Source organism: Hirundo rustica, chromosome 1 (genome assembly GCF_015227805.2).
Source record: "Hirundo rustica isolate bHirRus1 chromosome 1, bHirRus1.pri.v3, whole genome shotgun sequence".
Lineage (NCBI taxonomy): Eukaryota > Metazoa > Chordata > Aves > Passeriformes > Hirundinidae > Hirundo > Hirundo rustica.
In genome coordinates this window covers 153154965-153175275 of record NC_053450.1, presented here as the reverse complement: position 1 = coordinate 153175275, position 20311 = coordinate 153154965, and the positions used below count along the sequence as shown (strand labels likewise).

The following is a 20311-nucleotide window of genomic DNA, read 5'->3' as shown; positions in this document are numbered from 1 at the left end:
GAGGGAGAGCCACGTTCAAGGGACAAATCTGGAATATCTGGTTCCAATAATGGAAAGCAAGACAGGGAATAGGCTGGGAAAAGTATTTCATGCCAATCTATGGTTCTCCATTTCATCAGCAGGGTTCTTCCCATCACGATTCAGATTTTTGGGGTAATCCTGACCTCCAGCATGACCTAGTCAATACAACCAAGACAGAAGCTAAAGGTTGGATTTGTCTGATCAAATGTAGACCCCTAAATGTGATTATTGAGAGCAGACATGGTCACCCTTTATTCCATGTATCCAGAGAGGAAAAATAGACATCATCTGTGTTGAGGATGAAATAAATTATGTCTCAGGCTCTACTTGGTAGACATCCAGAGCTACAAAATGAGGAAGGTGACTTGCTCATTTGTAGTGCAGATGCACTTGCAGGTACCAACACTTAATTAGATAAATCCCCTGCTAAATGCACATAACCCAGGAAACTGTCATTAACATCTGAGTAACTGCTGTGTCAGTCTTAGCCCCAGGGCTGGGAACAGGTCAGAACAGTCTGAATGGGAGAAATAGAAATAAAAATAAAAAAAAGGGTGCATATGGATCAGCAGCTAGATTTATCAATTCTGATCTGGCAGGAAATACTTGGAGGGTTGGTCAGAGATAGAAGTGAGTCCAGCACAAACAGGGACAGCTCCACAGCAGGACAGGGATAAAAACTCAAAGAAAGGAGATTGGAAACACTGATGTAAGAAATAGCCCGGCACCACTGCCTGGGGAAGTTGAGTATGAAGTAATCACTGCTCTCCTTCCTCTCTTGTCTGCCTCTGGCTTTCATTACTCCCCTTTATCAGTTTAATTCCTTCTCCAGAGCAAGGGAGTCAGATTCTGGGTCCTGCTGAGATTTCATTTCCTTCAAATTCTCTTTTCCATCCAGGCTCTAAGTGATGACTGAATGGGAATGGACACATAGGGTCAGCAAATGCCCCTTATTTCTTCTCATATAAAGTTTCCTAAAGAATTTAAAGCATTTAAGAGGAAGAATCCATCATAAAAGTAATGGGAAAAAAAAAACAAACAAAAAACCAAAAAAAACACAAAAACAACCCAAACCACACAAAACCAAAAAATCCAACAACAAACAGAATATCTCAAGGCAATCATTACCTCTGAAGCATTAAAGGCATGGAGCAGAAGCAGAAGGAGAGAAAACAGTGCTGTGAAGAATAAAGAAGTAATGAGCAGAACATCTGGGCATGGGAGGTAGAGTGGGAGGGAAAGGAGGAAACGTCAGAAATCCCATTCGGTTGATGTTTGTGCTCATTGAACACAGCAAGGGGGTAAAGTGAAGGAGCAGAGCTGAATTCTTGTAAAGTGTAGGAACCCACAAGATGTTCTTCCTCTCTTGCCACCCAGGGATGGGGCTTCCCATGCAGAGAATTACCAGTGCAGAAAATGAGGTCTCTAAACAACAGCAGAGAACCTACTCTACCATTATCACATTTTGCACCATGTGGGCTCCTTGGAGGATTCATGAAGCTTAACATTTTATAATATTTTTCTAGATACTGTAGAAATAGAGAATACAGAGACTCTTCATGTCCCAGACCCAAGTTTTGTGCGTTACACTCCTCGTTTCACCTGCCATAAAAGGTGGATTTTCTTTTAAGTCACAGTAACTTGACCATGTTCACAAGCCCCCACAGACCTTGCAGCTCCACTGAGGAGAAATAAATTCTCAACAAATTTATATGTTGAATTTTTCTATGTGAGTTTTCATGCAGGATTAGTCATAGAGGTAATTGTGTGCTTCTCCTCTGAATAAACAGAATTTTATTCACCAGTCAGGAGGGATTTCTTCCTTCTTTCAGTGGTTTTTGACAAGCAAGGGAATTATTCCTTGTCTTTCTCTTTCTTTGAAAGAAACAAGCTGATAACATTTCTCAACTAACTGCCATCACGAGTAAGTTTTAGTGTTGAATAAAAAAAAAAAAAAAAAAATACATGGGGCAATTTTCATCTTTCCCAAATAAAAAAAAGAGTTTGGGTGCAGCAGGAGAAATTCAAGAGGAATCAGCACCCTGCACTTACAACTGCTTAATTTCTGGAGAGCTACTGCATCTTCAGGGAGCTTTGTGGTGAAAAATATCCCAGAAATTCAGCCAGTAAGGAGGTGGTAGAATTTTGTTGACATCCCATCCCTTAACGAAAGAGATGAAGCTTTGTTGGGAATGAGGGTGGCAGGATCTGGCTTGAAATAAGTATCATGAAATCAGGAAAGGTTAAGTCTTGAGATCAGTGAAATGCTGCGGTCTCAGAGGCGAAATGAATTAAATTTAAAACATATCCACAAAAAATAACAATAATAAAAAAAAATTTTTAAAAAATTAAAAAAAAAAAAAAAAAAAAAAAAAAAAAGGCAAGCAGGATCCATGGAATGACAGGGCTTTCAAACAAGAAATACACCAGAATCCTTCACTGGAAGATTAATCTCTTGGAAGAGATAAGTTTTTTTCTTTTTTACTCTAAACCACATCAGCTGTAAAACTCGTTGCCACAGGATGTGGGGAACAACTAAAAGATGCTCAATGAGCCTGGGAAATACTTCCCAGTGATTCAGCCGGCAAATACCGGGGGAGCAGAATAGGGAGCAGCTGGGCTCTGCTCTGAGTGAGAGCCTGAAAGGATCCGGTCCCTTCCTGCCTGAGTGGGTGATACAATTTCATCACATTGAGATGCAAAAGCCTTTCCAATGGCTCTGGGCTTCCTCTGAGCCCTGTCCTTTCCATTTGGAACAGGCACGGGGAGGAGTTCAGTGTGAACAGTCCCCAGCTGTCAGGGTTATTCTGGATTTGGGTGACAAAGAAATGAAAGCTGGCTGGTGAAATGGTCTCTTCTCACCTGGGGAGTTCTATGAATTCCTGAATCCAAACAATAGCCATTGCATAAGCATAAGAAATAGGTCTCATGGTCAGCTCCTGACATTATTCTGGGGGTAGGAGACAAAAAACAGGCTTTTCTTCTAATTTTTTTCCTTGCTCATGGCACTTCTGAACCAGGGAAAAATTAGGAAGCTATTCTGTAAAGCACTAAGAGGGTCTCAGAAACACATCCCTGGGGGAGAAATGAGCTGCCCGAAGCACACTGAGCTCTCCTCACTTCCACCTCACCCCGCAGTTCATCTGCCCAGAGCTGGGCAGCAGAACAGAAATGAATTTATTCATGAGACGAATAGCAGGACCCTGATGGAAACCCTCCTCTCTGATGGAAACGCTCCTAGCAGCTAAAATACAGGAATGGGTCGCTTTAGGGGACACTGGAAACACAGATACCTGCGTTCTGCCCTCCTCTGCTTCCACACTAAAATGTGCTGCAAGAAAAAGGGGAGACAAACCTCCCCTCCTTTATCCCACACAATGTGATTTATCAGCTTTTCTCCGCGGTTTTATCAATTCCAGTCACAGCAGAAGCAGTTTGGACGGGACTCAGTAAATGGACCCTGATTTCCAATTAGTTTCTTTGTCATTCCTTGCCCTTCTCTCCTTGGTGCTGGCCACAGGCAGCCCCTGCTGCAGTCAGGAGGAAATAAGACAGGATATTAAACTATAAATTTCTTCCCTCGCTGCCTCAGTTTCCTGCCTCAGCAACAGCCCAAGTATCCTCCATCAAGATTACAGACAGCACCACGTTCATCCCTGTAAAGGGCTTCAGATCATGTGAGAGATACACAAGTTATTACCGAGATGAGAAAGGGAAACGAGCTGCTCCAGAGCAGCGCTTTGTGTCACATCCTGTCCCCAAAGCTGTTGTCATCTAGGCAAAATTCATCCTTGCTTTTTAATTTTTTTTTTTTAATTAGTTTTGCAGACGTATTGCAACTCCATTACCTAAAGAATCAGATTCCCGACCTCTGATAATAACCAGGAACGGTTCTCATGCACCCCCACTGATTGAACTTTTGTCCTTATTTCCCAAGCTCGTTCAGCAGCAGTGATGCTCCTCTTCCCATGCAGGGTTTGCTTTGTCAGCGCCGAAAACTCCTCCAGGCATCACAGGGAATGGCGAAAAATCACTTTAAACGTCAGCTCAATGTGCAGGATCCCAAACTCACCTGGAGAAGAGTCATTGAGAGGGTTCAGGGCCGTCGCCCTCCGGATCTTCTCCAGACAAGTCTCTTGCTCCTTTTTGATGATGCAGTTGGAATGGGTTGCTGCAACCTGAAATATGGGGAGAAATAGAAAAAGAACCCCACAGTTACAAAAATAAAATAGATGGTGAGGTGATCAAGAAGTGTGAGTAAGTTTTAAGATCTCATTACAAGAAAAAAAAGAAAAAGGAAGAAAGAAAATGTCATTTAAAGTTGAGAAAAAAACTGTAACAAACTCCATTTTCTTTCATTTTTTCTTCTTTACTTTTTTTTTTTTTTTTTTTTCCTAACATGTCTAAGGCCAAATTAAGTAATTAAAATCCTCATAAATTATTTGAGTGTTTTATATTGTTCTCCCTGTCAAAATGTGATTTCTGACATGCATGTTTTATTTTACTGAATTCCTTCTTCACAGAGCGCTGAACAAGGATATCTCTGAATACAGAAATAATTTAAAGAAGAATTAGGGATAAATTTAGGCTTGATTTGATCTTTGACCGGTTTCTTACGAGTCTTTGCACAATTAATTAAAATCCCTCTGGACCCTAAACCAAATCAAAACCTGTTTCTCTTCTTCCGTCACCCTGTTCATTCCTCAGTGTTACCTTTATTTATTTCCAGAGAATTCAAGGCAAATTCTTTTGCCAAAAATGGAACAATGTCAAATAAACCAGTCTGACTCAATCCTAATATTTTCTTTCTTTTTCTTTCTCTTTTCTATCTTTAATCCTCTAATACAGCCCACTACAAGAAACAAGTAAAGGGGGGAAAAAAGAAGGGGATAAAAAACTTCATTTATGGGAGGAACATCGCAGCCAACATAATCCAGGAAATCCCAAAGCAGCAACAAAATAAGGATGTGACCCATTTCTGGAAATCAATACAGGATTTCATTCCTGTGGCAGAGAGTGGCCAGGGAGTATCAATTCAAGGAGAAAAGCTCAGATTTCATCATTCAAGACCCACCCAGCAGAAAGCACCACGAAAACATGAAAATCAGTGCCCTGGCTGAAGGTGGCTCACTGGATCAATTCTGTTATTTTATTTCCCATCCCATTTCCTTCACTCTTGACAGTAGAAAACCACAGAGGAAGTGGTGTGTGACCTGTTTGCACTTAGCTGCTAAGCAGGGACAAGCAAACAGGGAAAGAGATCCCCAAATTTGATCTGCTCTGGGTTATTTATGGACGCCCACCTGCACAGTTCAGCTTTTCTTCCCTCACATCCCATGGAAGGGAGTGAACAGTTTGGATCAGGGATGCACCAGTCAACAAAACCTGAGAGCAAATCCCAAGGCAGGTGGAATCCTTCCAGCAGCTGAAGTGGCTTAGAAAAAAGAGGGAGAGAAAAATTCTACACAGACAGAGAGTGACAGGACAAGGAGGGATGGTTTTAACATAAAAGAGGGGAGATTCAGATTAAGACTTAGGAAGAAATTGTTCCCTGTGAAGGTGCTGGGCCCCTACACAGGGTGCCCAGAGCAGCTGTGGCTGCCCCTGGATCCCTGGAAGTGTCCAAGGCCAGGCTGGACAGGGCTTGGAGCACCCTGTGATGGTGGAAGGTGTCCCTGCCCATGGCAGGGTTTGGAATGAGATTTATCTGTGAGGTCCTTTCTACATCACACCATTCAGTGAGCCTGTAATAATCCAGTTTGATGGTGCTCGTGTTGTGCTTTTGTTTGTGTGATGATGCTCTGAACCATCTGCATGTTTTTTTTTTTGTTTGTTTTTTTTTTTTTTTTTTTTTTTTTTTTTTTGGTAAATGTTAAAAAACACCATTGCTATTTCCAGGACAGAAGGGGTTTCCTGATGAACTCTCCTGGAAAGCTTTCCTCACCATTTGTAGGAACTCATAATGCTGCACAGTTTCAGCATCTCCAATATCCCAGTAATAAATTTCAGCTACTTTCCCCCGGGGGACACACCAGGCACAACCACATTAGATTTGTTTGTCTTCAAAACAAACACAATTCTGTTCCAAGGGCTCCCAAGTGCCTGGAAAAGATAAATTGTCACAGATTTCCAGGATCTCCCAAGAACATAAGACCTTTTGCTACAGCATCCCCTAAGCAACCCCGAAGATGGAGAAAATTGCATTGGCTGGCATTCAAGTTCTTGGAATATATTTTAATAAAAGGGAAAGAGCAAGAAAACCAGAGTTCTGCTGTTAGGGCAGGTTCACCCTCCACAGTTGTCCAGGTCTGAGAGGAGTGTCCAGGGGTTGTCTCAACACACAAATGTGGCAGTTTCTATACAGTTCATCAGGTACAGGTTAGAAAAACTGTCATTTAGTAATAATATTGTTCTTATTGTTTTATTATTATTATTAATAATAATTATAATAATAATAATAATAGTAATGCATTGTCTATGCAAGTAGGATGTGACTAAACAAAAGGAAATACTTCTTCAAACACTCACTCTTAACTTGCAGAACTCTTCAGCTTGAAACTGTGGTTGTCAAATGCTACACATAGATGCACGTATTTATCCAAAGTCCATCAAATGATGGAGGTTAGTGAGGCACAAGAACAGGTTATTCCAGACTGCCCCATCCCTGGAAGTGTCCAATGTCCAAGGACATTGGGTTTGGAGCACCCTGGGATAGTGGAAGGTGTCCCTGCCCTTGGCAGGGGGTGGCACTGGATGAACTTTAAGGTTCCTTCCAACCCAAACCATTCTATCATTCTGTTCTAGAATATTAAGAAACCCACCATGCCCCTGTCCTCAGAGACATTTGATAAGAAAATTTAAATTCAATCTGCAGTGAAAAGACAAAAGAGTGTGATTTATCTTTACTTTTTCTGGTATCTTCTTTTCTAGCGGTGTATCAAAGCCAGGACTTGATTGATTGTAGAGAAAGCCAAAGGTTAAAAGCTCAGGCTTTGCTGTTCTCCTTGCAGACTGGCACATCTAGTCAGATGTCTCTGACTAAACTGATTAAATTTAGTCAACTGTACCCCAGCAAGTCTGGCTCAGGAGTCTCAGGTTTGGATAGAGAGAGCACCAGAGCCACGTGCTTCACCTGGCCCTGCAGCTTTCCTCAAGCTTTCACTGCTGCCACAATATTCTGGTGTGACTTCCCATCACCATCTTTGTGCCATTTCGTAGCACCTCATTAACAGATAAAAAAAAAAAAACAATCATTTTTGGGAATATGGAAAAGGAAACAGAAAGCAAAGCAATGGAGGAAGCATCAACCTCAGTGTCAGAGGAGAGAACAGGAGCTGCCTGTTGTCCCTGCTAACAAGTGATTACATGTCTGGGAAAATCAAAAAGGCTTGAATTGGCAATAACAAAAGATTTGTCTGTTGAATGCAGAGATGCTCTAATGTTATCACATTTTCCTGAAAGGATCCAGGTATTTGATGTTTCTCCATTGACCATGGAGTGGTAGAGCCTTTAACCTGCCAAGTCAGGCTTCAACAATGAAGGCAGAGCCCGATTCCAAAGGCAGTGCAGGCTTGAACTCCAGGCCTCGTGATCCCATTTCTTTTCCCCCGAGGACATCTGCAATTTCCTGTGCTCAGCAGAGACAGTCTGGTTTCAGTTTCCCAGAAGAGATCAGTGATATGTGCAGCTAAAGAGTGTTTTGACACATACTAGGAAAAATCAAGAACCCAAGTCGATAGTGCATGAAAGTCACAGGTCTTTGAAAAATCTATTACTCTCAGTGAAGTGAAAGATCCTGACTCACATCAGTTTAGAAAATGTGTATATTCATTTAGATACAAAGACAGCAAAAGACAGTCAATGTCTGTTTGGTTCCGAGAGAGCACATGAAGCTGGCAGAGGACACTATAGAGGTACAAAAAAATTCAAAGCTTTCATTTTCCTTACATGGTTTTTATTTTGGTGGCCAGCATAAATGTAAACTGGTATGTGCTTTGTGTAAATTCCAGTACTTAACTCTTTTCTGTTCCCTTGAAATTATGGTAAAATTAACAGCAATCATGTTATATTATATATTTATATATTTTATAATACTCATATAATTACAATATTTACAACCTATGTATTTACAATAAATTTGGTATATATAATTATATTTTTCACATGTATTTATATAATATAGATTTGGTCTATATAATTATATATACACACCAACTGTGCAGAACAGTCCAGCCAAAAAACCAGAACTGTCTCTGACTACAGTCAGTTATTCAAAAAACACCATTTTGCTCATTTTTTCTCAGCAAGAATATTAACAACTGCAATCAAACTTGATTTCTCTACGTGAGTTCACTCAGTGGACCTGCAGAAGTGAGATGCCCCCAGCATTCCTGAGAACCTCCAGGATCAAAATTCTGCTTTGAAATCCTAGTAATGATGTGATGTGAGATGGGGATTCACTTGGCGTTTCCATAAAAACTGGATCAAATGTGGCAATTTAGTAACACTGGCTGTTCCTTCCTCTTCTGCATTTTTTGTGTTAAGTCCGTAAAGTCCTGATATATATATATATATATTACTTTTTTTAAGTGAATGGGAACATTTCTACTCCATTCAGGGTATGCCATATCAGGCACTGTGACAATGCGAGGGGTAAAGAAGAACTGATAAGAACCAACAACAATGACAGCAAATCTTCATTAAATCCTTCATGGCTGTGGTTTTACATCCACACAAATATGAATTAGAGCGTGATTCAACTTTTGCCTAAGTGTTGTTTCTAAAATAAAGCAAGAGAGGAGTTCAATCCACAAGGTAGATGAGATCACTCACTTCAAGCTGAATTACACACATTTTACTAATTCTATTATGACTTCCAGTATTGAAAAGTTAGCTTCAAAAATGATAAATTGTTCTGTGAGCATTGCCAAAAGGGGCTCACTTTGTCATGGAAACAACACCGTTGAGCCCCTGTTCCCCCCAAGCAATGACTCAACTGGTCAAACCAGGGCCAAGACTTGAAAAATGCTGTGTTAAAAATAAAAGGGTTTGGGAAGGAGCTCTGATTATCTGGATTTTTATTTTTTTTTCCCAGAACTGATTTGCATCATTGCTGGGCCCCACAACACTGGCTTGGCACTCCAACAAGTTGCTGTCCCCAGAAAGGTCTGAGGTTTGTCACTAGACTGCGTTTTTTTCCTTCCTGTGTAAATGGCATCCAAACCATGGCTGTGATTCCAAGACACTTCCCACTGAGTGAAAGGGTAAAGCCATTGGGAACTCATTCAAACCCAGCCACAGTGGTACAGTCTGCAGCAGAGTCTGGACACCACGCTTTAAACAAATTATGTAAAGAAAAACAAAATACCCACTGCTGCTTTTTATATTCTTTTTGCCAGAGTCGGGATTAAATGCGTGAGACGATATTTCTTGTTTGGACTCAGATGTTTATTAGTTCTTATCTATATTACAGTCGCACAAACCGTGAGTTCTACAGCACTTCCAGCTAATAAACTAAAAAAAATGGAGACAATCTCTCTCTCTACAAGACCTTTTAAGGATAAACTGTCCAATTAAGAAATGACACCTAAATTATTTTTACTTTTAACTCAATATCAAACCACCCCTGGCCCGCAATGCGGACTTTTCTATCCAATTACAAAATACCACCCAGACCCATGAAGAAGGTGAAAAAGAAGGACTCAGCCTCTGCCTTAAATCCTCCATTCTGCTTTATTACTATATTCTAAACCCTTAAACTCTGAGTTTTCCACCCTGTGATATCACACACTTCTATTTAACTCCACACCCACAATCCCAGTGCTGTCACTCAATTTTGAAAGCCTTCTCCACGGCCTCAGGTCAATGCAGTGTTTGCTTGGGGGTCAGTGCCTGTCAGCACAGAAAGTCTGAAATTCTCAGTGACCAGGGTCTCAACAAGCCCCCAGCAGAACACGCTGCCAGGAAAAGGCATTGATTCCTTTCAAAGTGGCTGATGGAAATTTAGGCTATGGGTGCCTTCTGACACTCCTGCCTCCTGGAGAGATGCACATCCCACTGCAGATTTGAAAACAGCAGCAGGGCAAACAACAGTTCCCTTCTCTCCGTGGATGCCTTCTGAAGGGAATGCTGGACAAAAGATGTGTTACACAACATGGAGTAAAACTATTTTTGAGTTTGCCTGAACTGGCTTTTTGTAGTATCACTGAAATATGGGACGGCTTGGACTGGGAGGGACTTCAGAGGTAATTTTTTTTCCAATTTTCCTGCCACAGGCAGGGACACCTTCCACCATCCCAAGGTGGTCCAAGCCCTGTCCAGCCTGAACTTGGACACTTCCAGGGATCCAGGGGCAGCCACAGCTTCTCTGGGCACCCTGTGCCAGGGCCTCCCACCCTCACAAGGAACAATTCCTTACCAATATTCAATGTAAACCTGCTCTCTTTCAGTTTGAAGGCACTTCCCTTTGTCCTGTCACTACACTCTCTTGTAAATAATCTCTCTGTATCTTTTTGCAAGCTCCCTTATCTTGGAAATCTGTTGTAAATTCCCTCTTTGAGCATTGTGAAGCATTCTCAGGATAGCTGAGGATTTCCGTGGGAAGTGTCCTCTTGGATTAAACCAACATTTCTTTTTACCCTATCTCTAGTAGCAGATGATGCTTCTCAAAGCCTTGTACTGGCAGGATAAACCACTCACTGGAAAAGTGATTAAAACCCTGCTAGACATAATGCGCTCGAAATGAAACTAAGGTTTTAATAGCCCTTCTGATTGCTGATTTTATATTCCATAAAAATGGCTTTCTCCAGCAATTCCTGAGAATTTCTTCTCCAAAGATATAATTCTGAAGTACAATTACCAATAGTTTGGATCTTTCCTTCACTCCTCGGAGGACAAAGTCATCCTGAAAAGCTGATAACCTCCTGCCAGCATTGCAATTCCCACTTATTTTTCAAATTGCTCAAAAGAAAGGGAATTTAAGTGGTCAAATCAGGGTCTACTCCCTTACAAAACTTTATGGGAGCTCTCACCACCTTGAGAGCTTCTAGCATGGAGCAAAACTGGGTTGCATGGTCTCACTGCAGGATATCAGGGGTGCAGACCTTGCAAATATCACTGACAATCATTTCCAAGGACACTTTCCAGCTCCTGACACGGGGTGTGACACGGCAGAGCTGTTGGCAGGAGAACAGCCCAGTGTGGGTCCAGGCTTTGGCCAAGTCCGTGTCACAGCAAGAGATTTCCTGGATGGAGGGGTTACAGGCAAGTCATGCATATGTAAATTGCTGGAATTTGTGATTGACAAAGGAGGAAAAATAAAGAGTATTTTTTTTCCTTTGTGGTCCTACTACTCCAGCCTCAGGCAGCCATTTCAGATTTAGTGCAAAAGATCAGATTAATCAATTAATAAAAATGACTAGAGTGGAAGCTGGAGGGTTGGATCCATGTTTTTTAACCCATTGTGCCTGGCTGAGAAGTGAGGATTTATATTGACATAAATCTGGGATGAGATGTTCATATTCAGCCGAACACTTAAAACGAGGGAGCTGAAATAGAAACACTTTAATTTCTGAGCAATCTGGGACAGGCTGCTCACATAATCTGAGGAACTGCTGATCCAGAGGGGTAAAACTGTAGGTGACAATGATGTTGATTTTTCAGCTCCCAGATTTTCTCTGTTATATCAATCTGCTGTCTTGGCAAAACTACTGCTTGAAATTTCCACATAAACTTTGAATAGGGGGTTCCAGATGATCCTTAAGAAGGCCCTGGACCATCATTTTTACAGCTGTATTTTCTGTCAGCAACAGCAACAGACAGAGGCACCTTCTCCTCTCCTATTGTCTTTTCAGAGGATTTTCAGGAAAAGCACAACTTTTTCACTCTTTAGGCAGCACTGGCAGTACAGGAATGCCCCATTTAGAGCAGAGCCTACATCAGCTGCCAGAGCAACTCAAAATCAATAGGATGTAAAAGATAATCTAGAGCTCTGCCCTTCTTTTCCTGGTCTACACATTTTATGTCTAAAGCTTCAGTCTCTCCTGCTCTTTGCCTTCACCCGCACATTCCTGTCTCTGGTGGCTTTCTCTGAACGATGTCAACTCTCAGATGTGTCTTCTGGGGAGAACCATGGAAGCACAGCATAATTCAGGCTGGAAGAGACCTCCAGAAGAACCCAGCCCAACCTTGCACTGGAAGCAGCAATGGAATTGGTTATGGCTTCTCAGGGCTTTTTCCAGCTGCATTTTGGAAAACTCTGAGAATGAATTCTGCATAACCTCAGTGGAACTTAGTCCAGTGCTCACTTATTCTCAGAGTAAAAAGTATTCTCTCCAGTATGAACCTCCCTTGTTTCAGGGTACACGAACATTCTGTTGTTCTCCTGCCACACATCATGAGGAGAACCCTGGCTCTTTTCCCCTCATGGTCTCCTCATAAATACCACAAGGCTGCTACAAGGTTGCCTGTGATTGTGACACGCAAAGCAATGACACCAGACAAGAGATTTTCGCAGGACAGAGACTTCTCCGATCCAGCTCAAGCTGAGTCAGGGCGGAGAGAGAGCCTCCTTGTTTATTTCTTACTTTTTATACATTTGTGGGTCTGGCTGAAGATTGGCTTTTTGGGGTTTCTACCCCTCAGCCTCAGTGGCCAGACCAACTGTCAGTTACAATTGTTTTCAGGTTAGAAATATGCAAAGGACAGAGAATGAAAAACAAAGGATTTGTTTATGTTACATCTGTGAGAAAAAGGTAGAAACTGCTCCTAATATTGTGCAGTAGCTAAAAGGTCTGACTCAATTTTTATGAACAATCAAAAGGCTTTAAAAAACTCAGAAAAACCAGGGTGACAGTTGACCCCTAATTTTCTCTCTTTCCACCAGGCAAAAAAGCCAAATTTCCTCATCCTCTTCTCACAGGCAATCTCAGTGTCCCTCCTTTGAACTTGCTACAGTTGACTGAGATATTTAATGTATTGAGGAGCCTAAAACTGGATGTAATATTCCAGAAACAGTAGATTTAGATGAGATTATGAAGAAATTCTCTCCTGTGAGGGTGGGGAAGCCCCAGCACAGGCTTCCCAAAAAAGCTGGGGATGCTCCTGGAGCCCTGGAGGTGTCCAAGGTCACACTGGATGGAGATTGGAGCAGCCTGGAATGGTGGAAGGTGTCCCTGCCCATGGCAGGGGGGTGGAAATGGATAAGCTTTAAGGTCCCCTCCAACCCAAACCATTCTGTGATTCTGTGATGCTCTAAGTGATCCATCAAGTGCTGAGTGGATGAGGATAAACATTTCCTTTTATCTACCGTCTTTGCTCTTAACCCAGCCCACGGCACTGTTGGCCTTCTCCACTTTCCTCAGAACCCCCGCAAAGTGCGCAGAGCCAAGGCTCCCAAAAACCCTTGAATGGTTTTTCATGCTGCAGAGGACTCTTGGGGACTTTCACTGAGGGAATCTGTGCTAACATCAGGCCTCTCTCACTGCGGGGACTTTGGGAAACACAGAAGCTTTCAGGAGCTCTGCAGTTGTCGTGCCGCTGGATGCCGCGTTCATTTGCAAAGCAAGCTCCTGCCATTACTTGTTATTATTTGCCCATTTATACTTCATTACATTTAAACAAAACACCAAAGAGAAAAGGTCCCCGACAGGAAATTTGTTCTGTAGAGGCTCCCAGCAAGTTCAGCGGAGCCCCATCTGAGTCACACTTGGAACAAGAACGCGCGGATGAACAGCGACGGGAGGCTGCAGAAACACTTTCTACACACACACACGCACATACCCTGCCCAGGGGAGGAAGCTTTAATTAATCCGCTAATTAAATTAAAGCTATTCGCCCTCAGCTAGCACACACGTTCTTCCCTTTCTCTCCTCCCTGCAGGCAGCTCCAGTGGATGCCTCGTGCTGCAGCTCTTACTCCAATATTCCCCAAAGTGGCTCCGGGAATGGGGAGACCGCTGGAGAAGGGAGGCAAAGAGCTCATTACAGCCGTGGTGCTGTAATTGGGAGTGCTCAAGCTTATCCTCAGCTTCCCTCCTTCTCCTTTCAGTGCTCAGAGACATTGGGTTGGGCATTGTGCCGAAATGGAGGGTGAAAAACAAATCACCCCACATCTGAAAGAACCTCACCGGGATCCCGAAGGAATCAAATCTTTGTACAAAAAACTCTGCTCAGAGTTGTTTTCTCAGCAAGCCTTTCTTTCTCCTTGCTTCTGGAAGGTTTCATCGTTATTTTGCTGTAAAAACTCCAGGAGGGGAACAAAGTTCATATTTCTGAAGAGAAGGAGGGAGCAGACTGAATGGGGTGGCAGAGCACCAGCGTGGAGCTCAGTTAAAGGGATCAGAAAGGAAAAATGAAACAGCCACAGCTTCTCTGGGCACTCTGTGGCAGGGCCGCCCCACCCTCACAGGGAAGAATTTTTTCCCAAAATCCCATCTAAACCTTCCCTCAATCAGTTTGAAACCATTCCCCCTTGTTCTATCACTGCATGCCCTTGTCAAAACTCTCTCTCCAGCTCTCTTAGAGGCCCCATGAGGTGACGTCCAAGTAATCCACTTTAGGGATAAGGAAAATTTTTACTTTGGATTTTAAAAGGTGAGGCAATCTCCTCCATGGGAAAAAATAAATAATTTAAGAAAACAAACCAACCTGAAAAAAAAGCCAAACGTACAAACAAAACCCTAAAAGAAAAAAAAAAAAAAAAAAAAAAAAAAAGAGAGAGAGAGAGAAAAAGATAGAATAAGGAAGAAAAAAAGTTGAGCTATATTAACACATGCCTGCAAGATGACTAAAGACATTAAAACAACAGAATTTTCCACAAAATAGAGAATTCCAAATTCTTCCCCTCTAACGTTATGATCCACTGTGATCCCTCAGTCCGGGTTTATACCTCACAGAATGTTACTAATGCCACTTTTATTGGGTGATCTAGCAAAGCAGAGTTCCTGCTTTTAGGATTTTCTGCCTATTGCGTGGCACCTTATCTCTGTGTTTAGGGCTGTCTCAGTGCTGCGCTGCTGAGGAGCATCAGGAAACACCTCTCCCACAGCCAATTAATGCTTTGGGCATTCGGTTTTGATCGATATTTATGGCTTAAGTTATCAGGGTGAAAAAAAAAAAAAAAGAGATTGAGGGAGACTTGCAGTGTCAGTGTCTCCTACTGGAAACAGAAATGGGATCCCAAGGTGACTTGAGTGGCCTCAGATCCAGCACCAGTGAATCCCATCCCCATCCTCCTCCTTGGAAATTCTGATTTGTGCCTCATTCTTGTACCTCCAGCACCCCAGACCGTATGGGCCAGCAGAAGTTGTGGGCACGTGGCTGATCACCAGCATTTAAATATCTGGAAACGGTTCTTGAACAGAAACATTGCAATGCAATTGTCAAGAAACAAAATCTCTGATGGAACACAGCAGCGTCCTGACAGCAAAAACCAAGCTCTGGGGAGGTAAATCCCTGCCAGAGGAGCGATCAGTTCCACCAACACAACTGCCCCCAGCGATGCAGCAGAAGGGATTTGGTGTGTTTGTAATTCATTGGTGTTTAACCACATGCAGCATTTCTGTCTTGGGCATCTATAAACTTAAAAATAAGTTTAATGTCATTTAATGATGCCCTGGATAACACTGGGTGTAGGAAGACACATTACCTGTTTTATAGTATCTGTCTCATTAAATGTTTTAACTTCTCCATTAATGCATATTAACAAATAATGACTTTAAGTGGGAGATTTGGCCTTTTTCTTTAACCTTATAGCCTATATTATAGTAACATTACTTATATTTTATATATATTATATTTTCAGAGCCTGAGAACGTGCAGCTCTGAATTAGGACCATATCTCATGATCTGGATGCAGCACAAATGTGCCCCTCTCAAAGACTTGCAGTGAACAGGTGATGAAAAATAACTTTGGACCACAATTCCCCATCCCTGATGTTTCAAAGGAACAATAAAACCACAAAATTCTTTTAGAGATGCCATAAAAGAGAGGCCCAGACTCACAGCCAGCAGGGACCTTTGCATTAGCCACAATAAAATCAAAATAAGTAGTAATTAATTACTGACATTTTCACAGGAGCTTGACAGACAGGGAAACACAATCACACCCAGTTCCCTTCCTCAATCACAAGAGCTGAACTCCAGAACATCTCAGACAAGGCGTGACAATCAGAGGGCTTTTCTTTTTACACATCGTGAAAAATTCAGACACATCCACCTCAATCCGTTTCCTGAGGAGTTGAGAGCAGCAGGTACAGGAGGGGAGCAGAGATGGAACAGCAAACGACCAGAAAAAAACAGACGAAAACTCTGGTCTACATCACAGCCTGGGCAGAATATCCAGAAACGTTTCCTACTAACAGCTGGAGCCATTCTATACCCTGGAAAATCTTCCCTGGCTGAAGCTGACCCTGAACAGTCCTGATTTATTTTTTTAAAATTTTTTTACAAATTGCCATGGGACAGGATTCCCAAAAGTTGAGGTTTTGGAAGGGTAACCTACAGTGTAAAAACTTGGACAAGCATGGAACAACATATTTGAGAGCAATTCTTGCTGCAGGCATGTTACACATTCAGCTCACTCTTTCTTTCCATTTTTTTCCCTGTTTTTTTTTCACTTTTCCTAACATTTTATGTATTAATATAAGTATTTACCATTGCTGTGTCAAGAACACTCTGCCATTATAAACCCTCACTCAAAGTCCTTATGAACCATGATGTGAAAATGAAATTTATTACTTAACCCTGCAAAAAGTGCATTTCCTACCCATGTGTGATTTTCTAATCGGAATGCTTTAATTCACGTGGTGTCAGCACAGGAGCAGAAAAGGTGTGCAAAAATGAATTTATCACACATGCATGGCTCACAAGGCCTCCTTAGAAAACCCTACCAGTAACCACACGACATTTCCTGAGCTGGACCTCTAGGAGTTTTCGAAAAGTTCAGAAACACCTTACAAAACAGTGCTGCAGAATTACTAGAAACCGAACTAAGCCAAACAAAGCCCAGTGCCAGCTTGCACACCCGCCCTCAATTCCCTGTTTTACTCTTATATCGCTGCGGGGTAGGGCTTGGTTTAAGGAGGGACGATGCCCAGGGATTGAGACGCTCCCGTGTCACCAGCAGATCTCCCCCTTAAAGGGTGACTTCATTCCAAACAAACCAGCAGGGCTTGGCTGCCTTTCCGAGCCTGACAGATCAGCCACAGGTCTCGCTGTCAGGGCCTTGCCATGACCCAGATTCCACTCCAGCATCTTCTGCCTTTTGTGCCACGCAGAAATGTCCTCAGGAAAAGGGATATGTGACTAAACAAGGGATGGATTTTATTAACCTGGCAGCACAAGTCCTGCTGTTCTCAGCTCCAACGAGGTACAGCAGTTAATCTGCATTTAATAAAAAGTTAATAAAAAGACATTTCTCAAGTGTTGGCAGGTACAGGGACATTGTGGATGCAGAACTGGTGGCACGGGGGCTCTTCCCCAGGGTAGCAGAAGCCTCAGCTGTGCTGTTTGCAGCTGACTGCAGTGTGCAGCCTTTGAGAATCAGAACCTTTTGCATATTTAAACAGGAGACAATTTTTCTTTTTCTAGAAAGGGGAAAAATAAAAAAAAAAATGAGGCTTTAGAGCCAAAGTATAAATGGTTGCAGTTCTACATGACAGATAAGAAGTGCTGGCTGATATATTCAAGCATCTCCTCCTAAATTTAATGTGCTGGAGGTGAAGTGTCAATAACTTGGCACCCTGGAGAAAGAGGTGAGAGTTCTGCTGGGGTTTTTCTGCATGCCATAAAAACGGGGTCCCTGACTGCTGACTAAGAGCCCAATTTTATGAATTTGAGCTTGAAAATGCTGGATCCTGCTTAATCTGTGACATGGAATCACAGAATATCCTCAGTTGGAAGGGACTCATGAGGACCACTGAGTCCTGGCCCTGCACAGGACACCCCAAAAATCCTACCAGGTGAGAGAATTGCCCAAATGTTCCTTGAGCTCTGTTGGTGCCACGACCACTTCCCTGATAATCCTGTTCCAGTGCCTGACCAACCTCTGGGGGGGAAGAAACTTTTCCTGATATCCAGCCACAGCCTAACCTCACTGATCCTGGTTCTGGAACCCTCAGCCATCCTTGATTCCCACAGAAGTGTCTTGACCTGTCACCCACCCCCGCAGCACGAGCCTGATTTTGCCTCTTTCTCCGTGGTGTCTGCAGAGAGCCACACAAGAAGCGCAACCCAGCCTGAGGAAACCTTCCCTGCCTGGCAGGACAGCCGTGAGCTCACACTTGTGTCCTGTTCTTAGTAAACAAAAACCTCAGAAAACGTCACTGCTCAGTTCCTGCTGGATTTCCCCACATAAATGCCTGCCCAGCACCTGAAGTGCTCAGAATTTCTCAGCTATTGTCCTTTAACAGCTTCATCTTCACCTCCCTGATCATATGCAGGTGCTAATTACTCTTCTGCTGCTGAATTTCCAGTTACAGAAAGAAAACTCAGTCCCACCATGGACATTAATTTTACTTCTCAGGGAGTTTAGGGACAGGATGACAGATCTGTGTGTGTTCATCTGGGGAAGAGAAGGCTTAAGGAGATCTCTGAGCCTTTTCCAGAGCCTAAAGGGGCTCTAGAAGAGCTGGAGCGGGACTGGGGACAAGGGATGGAGGGACAGAATAAGGGGTAATGATTTTAAGCTCTCAAAAGGCAGGGATAGATGGGATATTGGGAAGGAATTCTTCCCTGTGAGGGTGGGGAGACCCTGGCACAGAGTGCCCAGAGAAGCTGTGGCTGCCCCTGGATCCCTGGCAGTGTCCAAGGTCAGGCTGGACAGGGCTTGGAGCAGCCTGGGATAGTGGAAGGTGTCTCTGCCATGGCAGGGGGTGGAATGGGATGATCTTTAACATCCTTTCCAACCAAACCATTCCATAATTCTCTGATTCCCTGGTTTTCTGATGATTGTCCATCCTAGAGCCAGACACGTGCAATGGAATAAAGACATGCAGAGCATTTCTTCTCCACTTATTTCTGAATTTCAACATGACCAAAAAAAAAAAAAAAAAAAAAAAAAAAAAAAAAAAAAAAAAAAAAAATCGTTTCAAAGCCATTGAAATGGTAATGTTAAACTGTGGTAATGTTCTAATTTACTCAGAAAGAGGAAAGTTTCCAGGGAGAATGACAGGATCAGAAATGGGAGCAGCTCTTTTGGCTGCTTTGATTTCCCTTCTCTCAGAAGAAAACATTAACACATGTAAATACTCTCTGTATAATCCATGCTGAAGAGAGAAATAGAGCAGGAATTCCTCTGCCAGGAGAGCAAATTGCTGTCATACTTCAGCTGAACAAAGATTTGAAAGCAAAACTGGTGAAACCTCTTTTATGTTGTCCCTCATGGATTATTCTGGGTGATTCCAGTATGCTAACTCATTTATTTGATCCTCAAGATGACTGTGCTCAGAATTTCTACATTACACCTATGAAATCAGATAAATATTTCACATTTTCACACATGGGAAAAAAAAAAAAAATCTCAAAGCTCTGAATAATACAAACAACGCCTCAAAATGCCCTAGAGCATAAAGAACAGAATTTTCTCTAGATTAATGTAATTCATACACATCCCCATCAAACTCCCCTTTTTTCTTCCTTGCAATGCATTAAATAGAATTTAATTCCCCCCCAGTTTTAACAGCTGTTTTACAATGGCTTCTGCAGCTTCTGCAGCTGGTTGGTGGTTTTTTTCCCCAGACCCATGAACACAGCTGGAGAATTTCCACTGCACATCCCTCAACATCCCAAAATTTCCCTTTGCACTGTGTAGTGGAGAGCTGCCCCTAAAATACTGATTGTCATTCCCAAAGCATCGTTTTGGGTTTTGTTAACAGAGGTGTAGCAAAATTCCTGGGACACAAAAGGGAAAAGAAGTTTCATTTCTATCTTTGTGTTCCCTGAATGAAATAGCTGCAGAATTCATGTTACAACCAGAAGGCAAAGCCCAATGGAAAATAAACTTTATTATTTTTTGTCGCCATCAACTACTTTAACTCACAGAAAAAAAAAACAAAAACCAAAAACCAAAAACCAAAACCCAACACAAACCCCAAAAAAACACCCACCCCCCCCCCCCCCCAAAAAAAACCAAAAAAAAACCCACAAAAAAAACCAACAACAACCAAAAAACCCCCCTGAATATTAAAATGGAATTAGCAAACAGCTGGATAAATAGAATAAATAAACTGCTGTGGAGAAGGAAGAAGTGATCAATGCAGAAGTGATAGCACTGCTTTGCAACAACACCCAGG

The 20311-nt window shown here is 42.4% G+C and overlaps 1 protein-coding gene across 9 annotated transcripts in view; it reads right to left on the bottom strand.

Moving 5' to 3' along the window:
• Window positions 1–20311, bottom strand: part of ADCYAP1R1 (ADCYAP receptor type I) — a 147846-nt gene that overhangs the window by 84509 nt on the left and 43026 nt on the right. For all 9 annotated transcript variants that reach the window (XM_058419915.1, XM_058419913.1, XM_040060529.2 and 6 more), the window contains one exon: window positions 4094–4199. In XM_058419915.1, the coding sequence (XP_058275898.1) occupies window positions 4094–4199 (106 nt within the window). The remainder of the gene's footprint in view (window positions 1–4093; window positions 4200–20311) is intronic.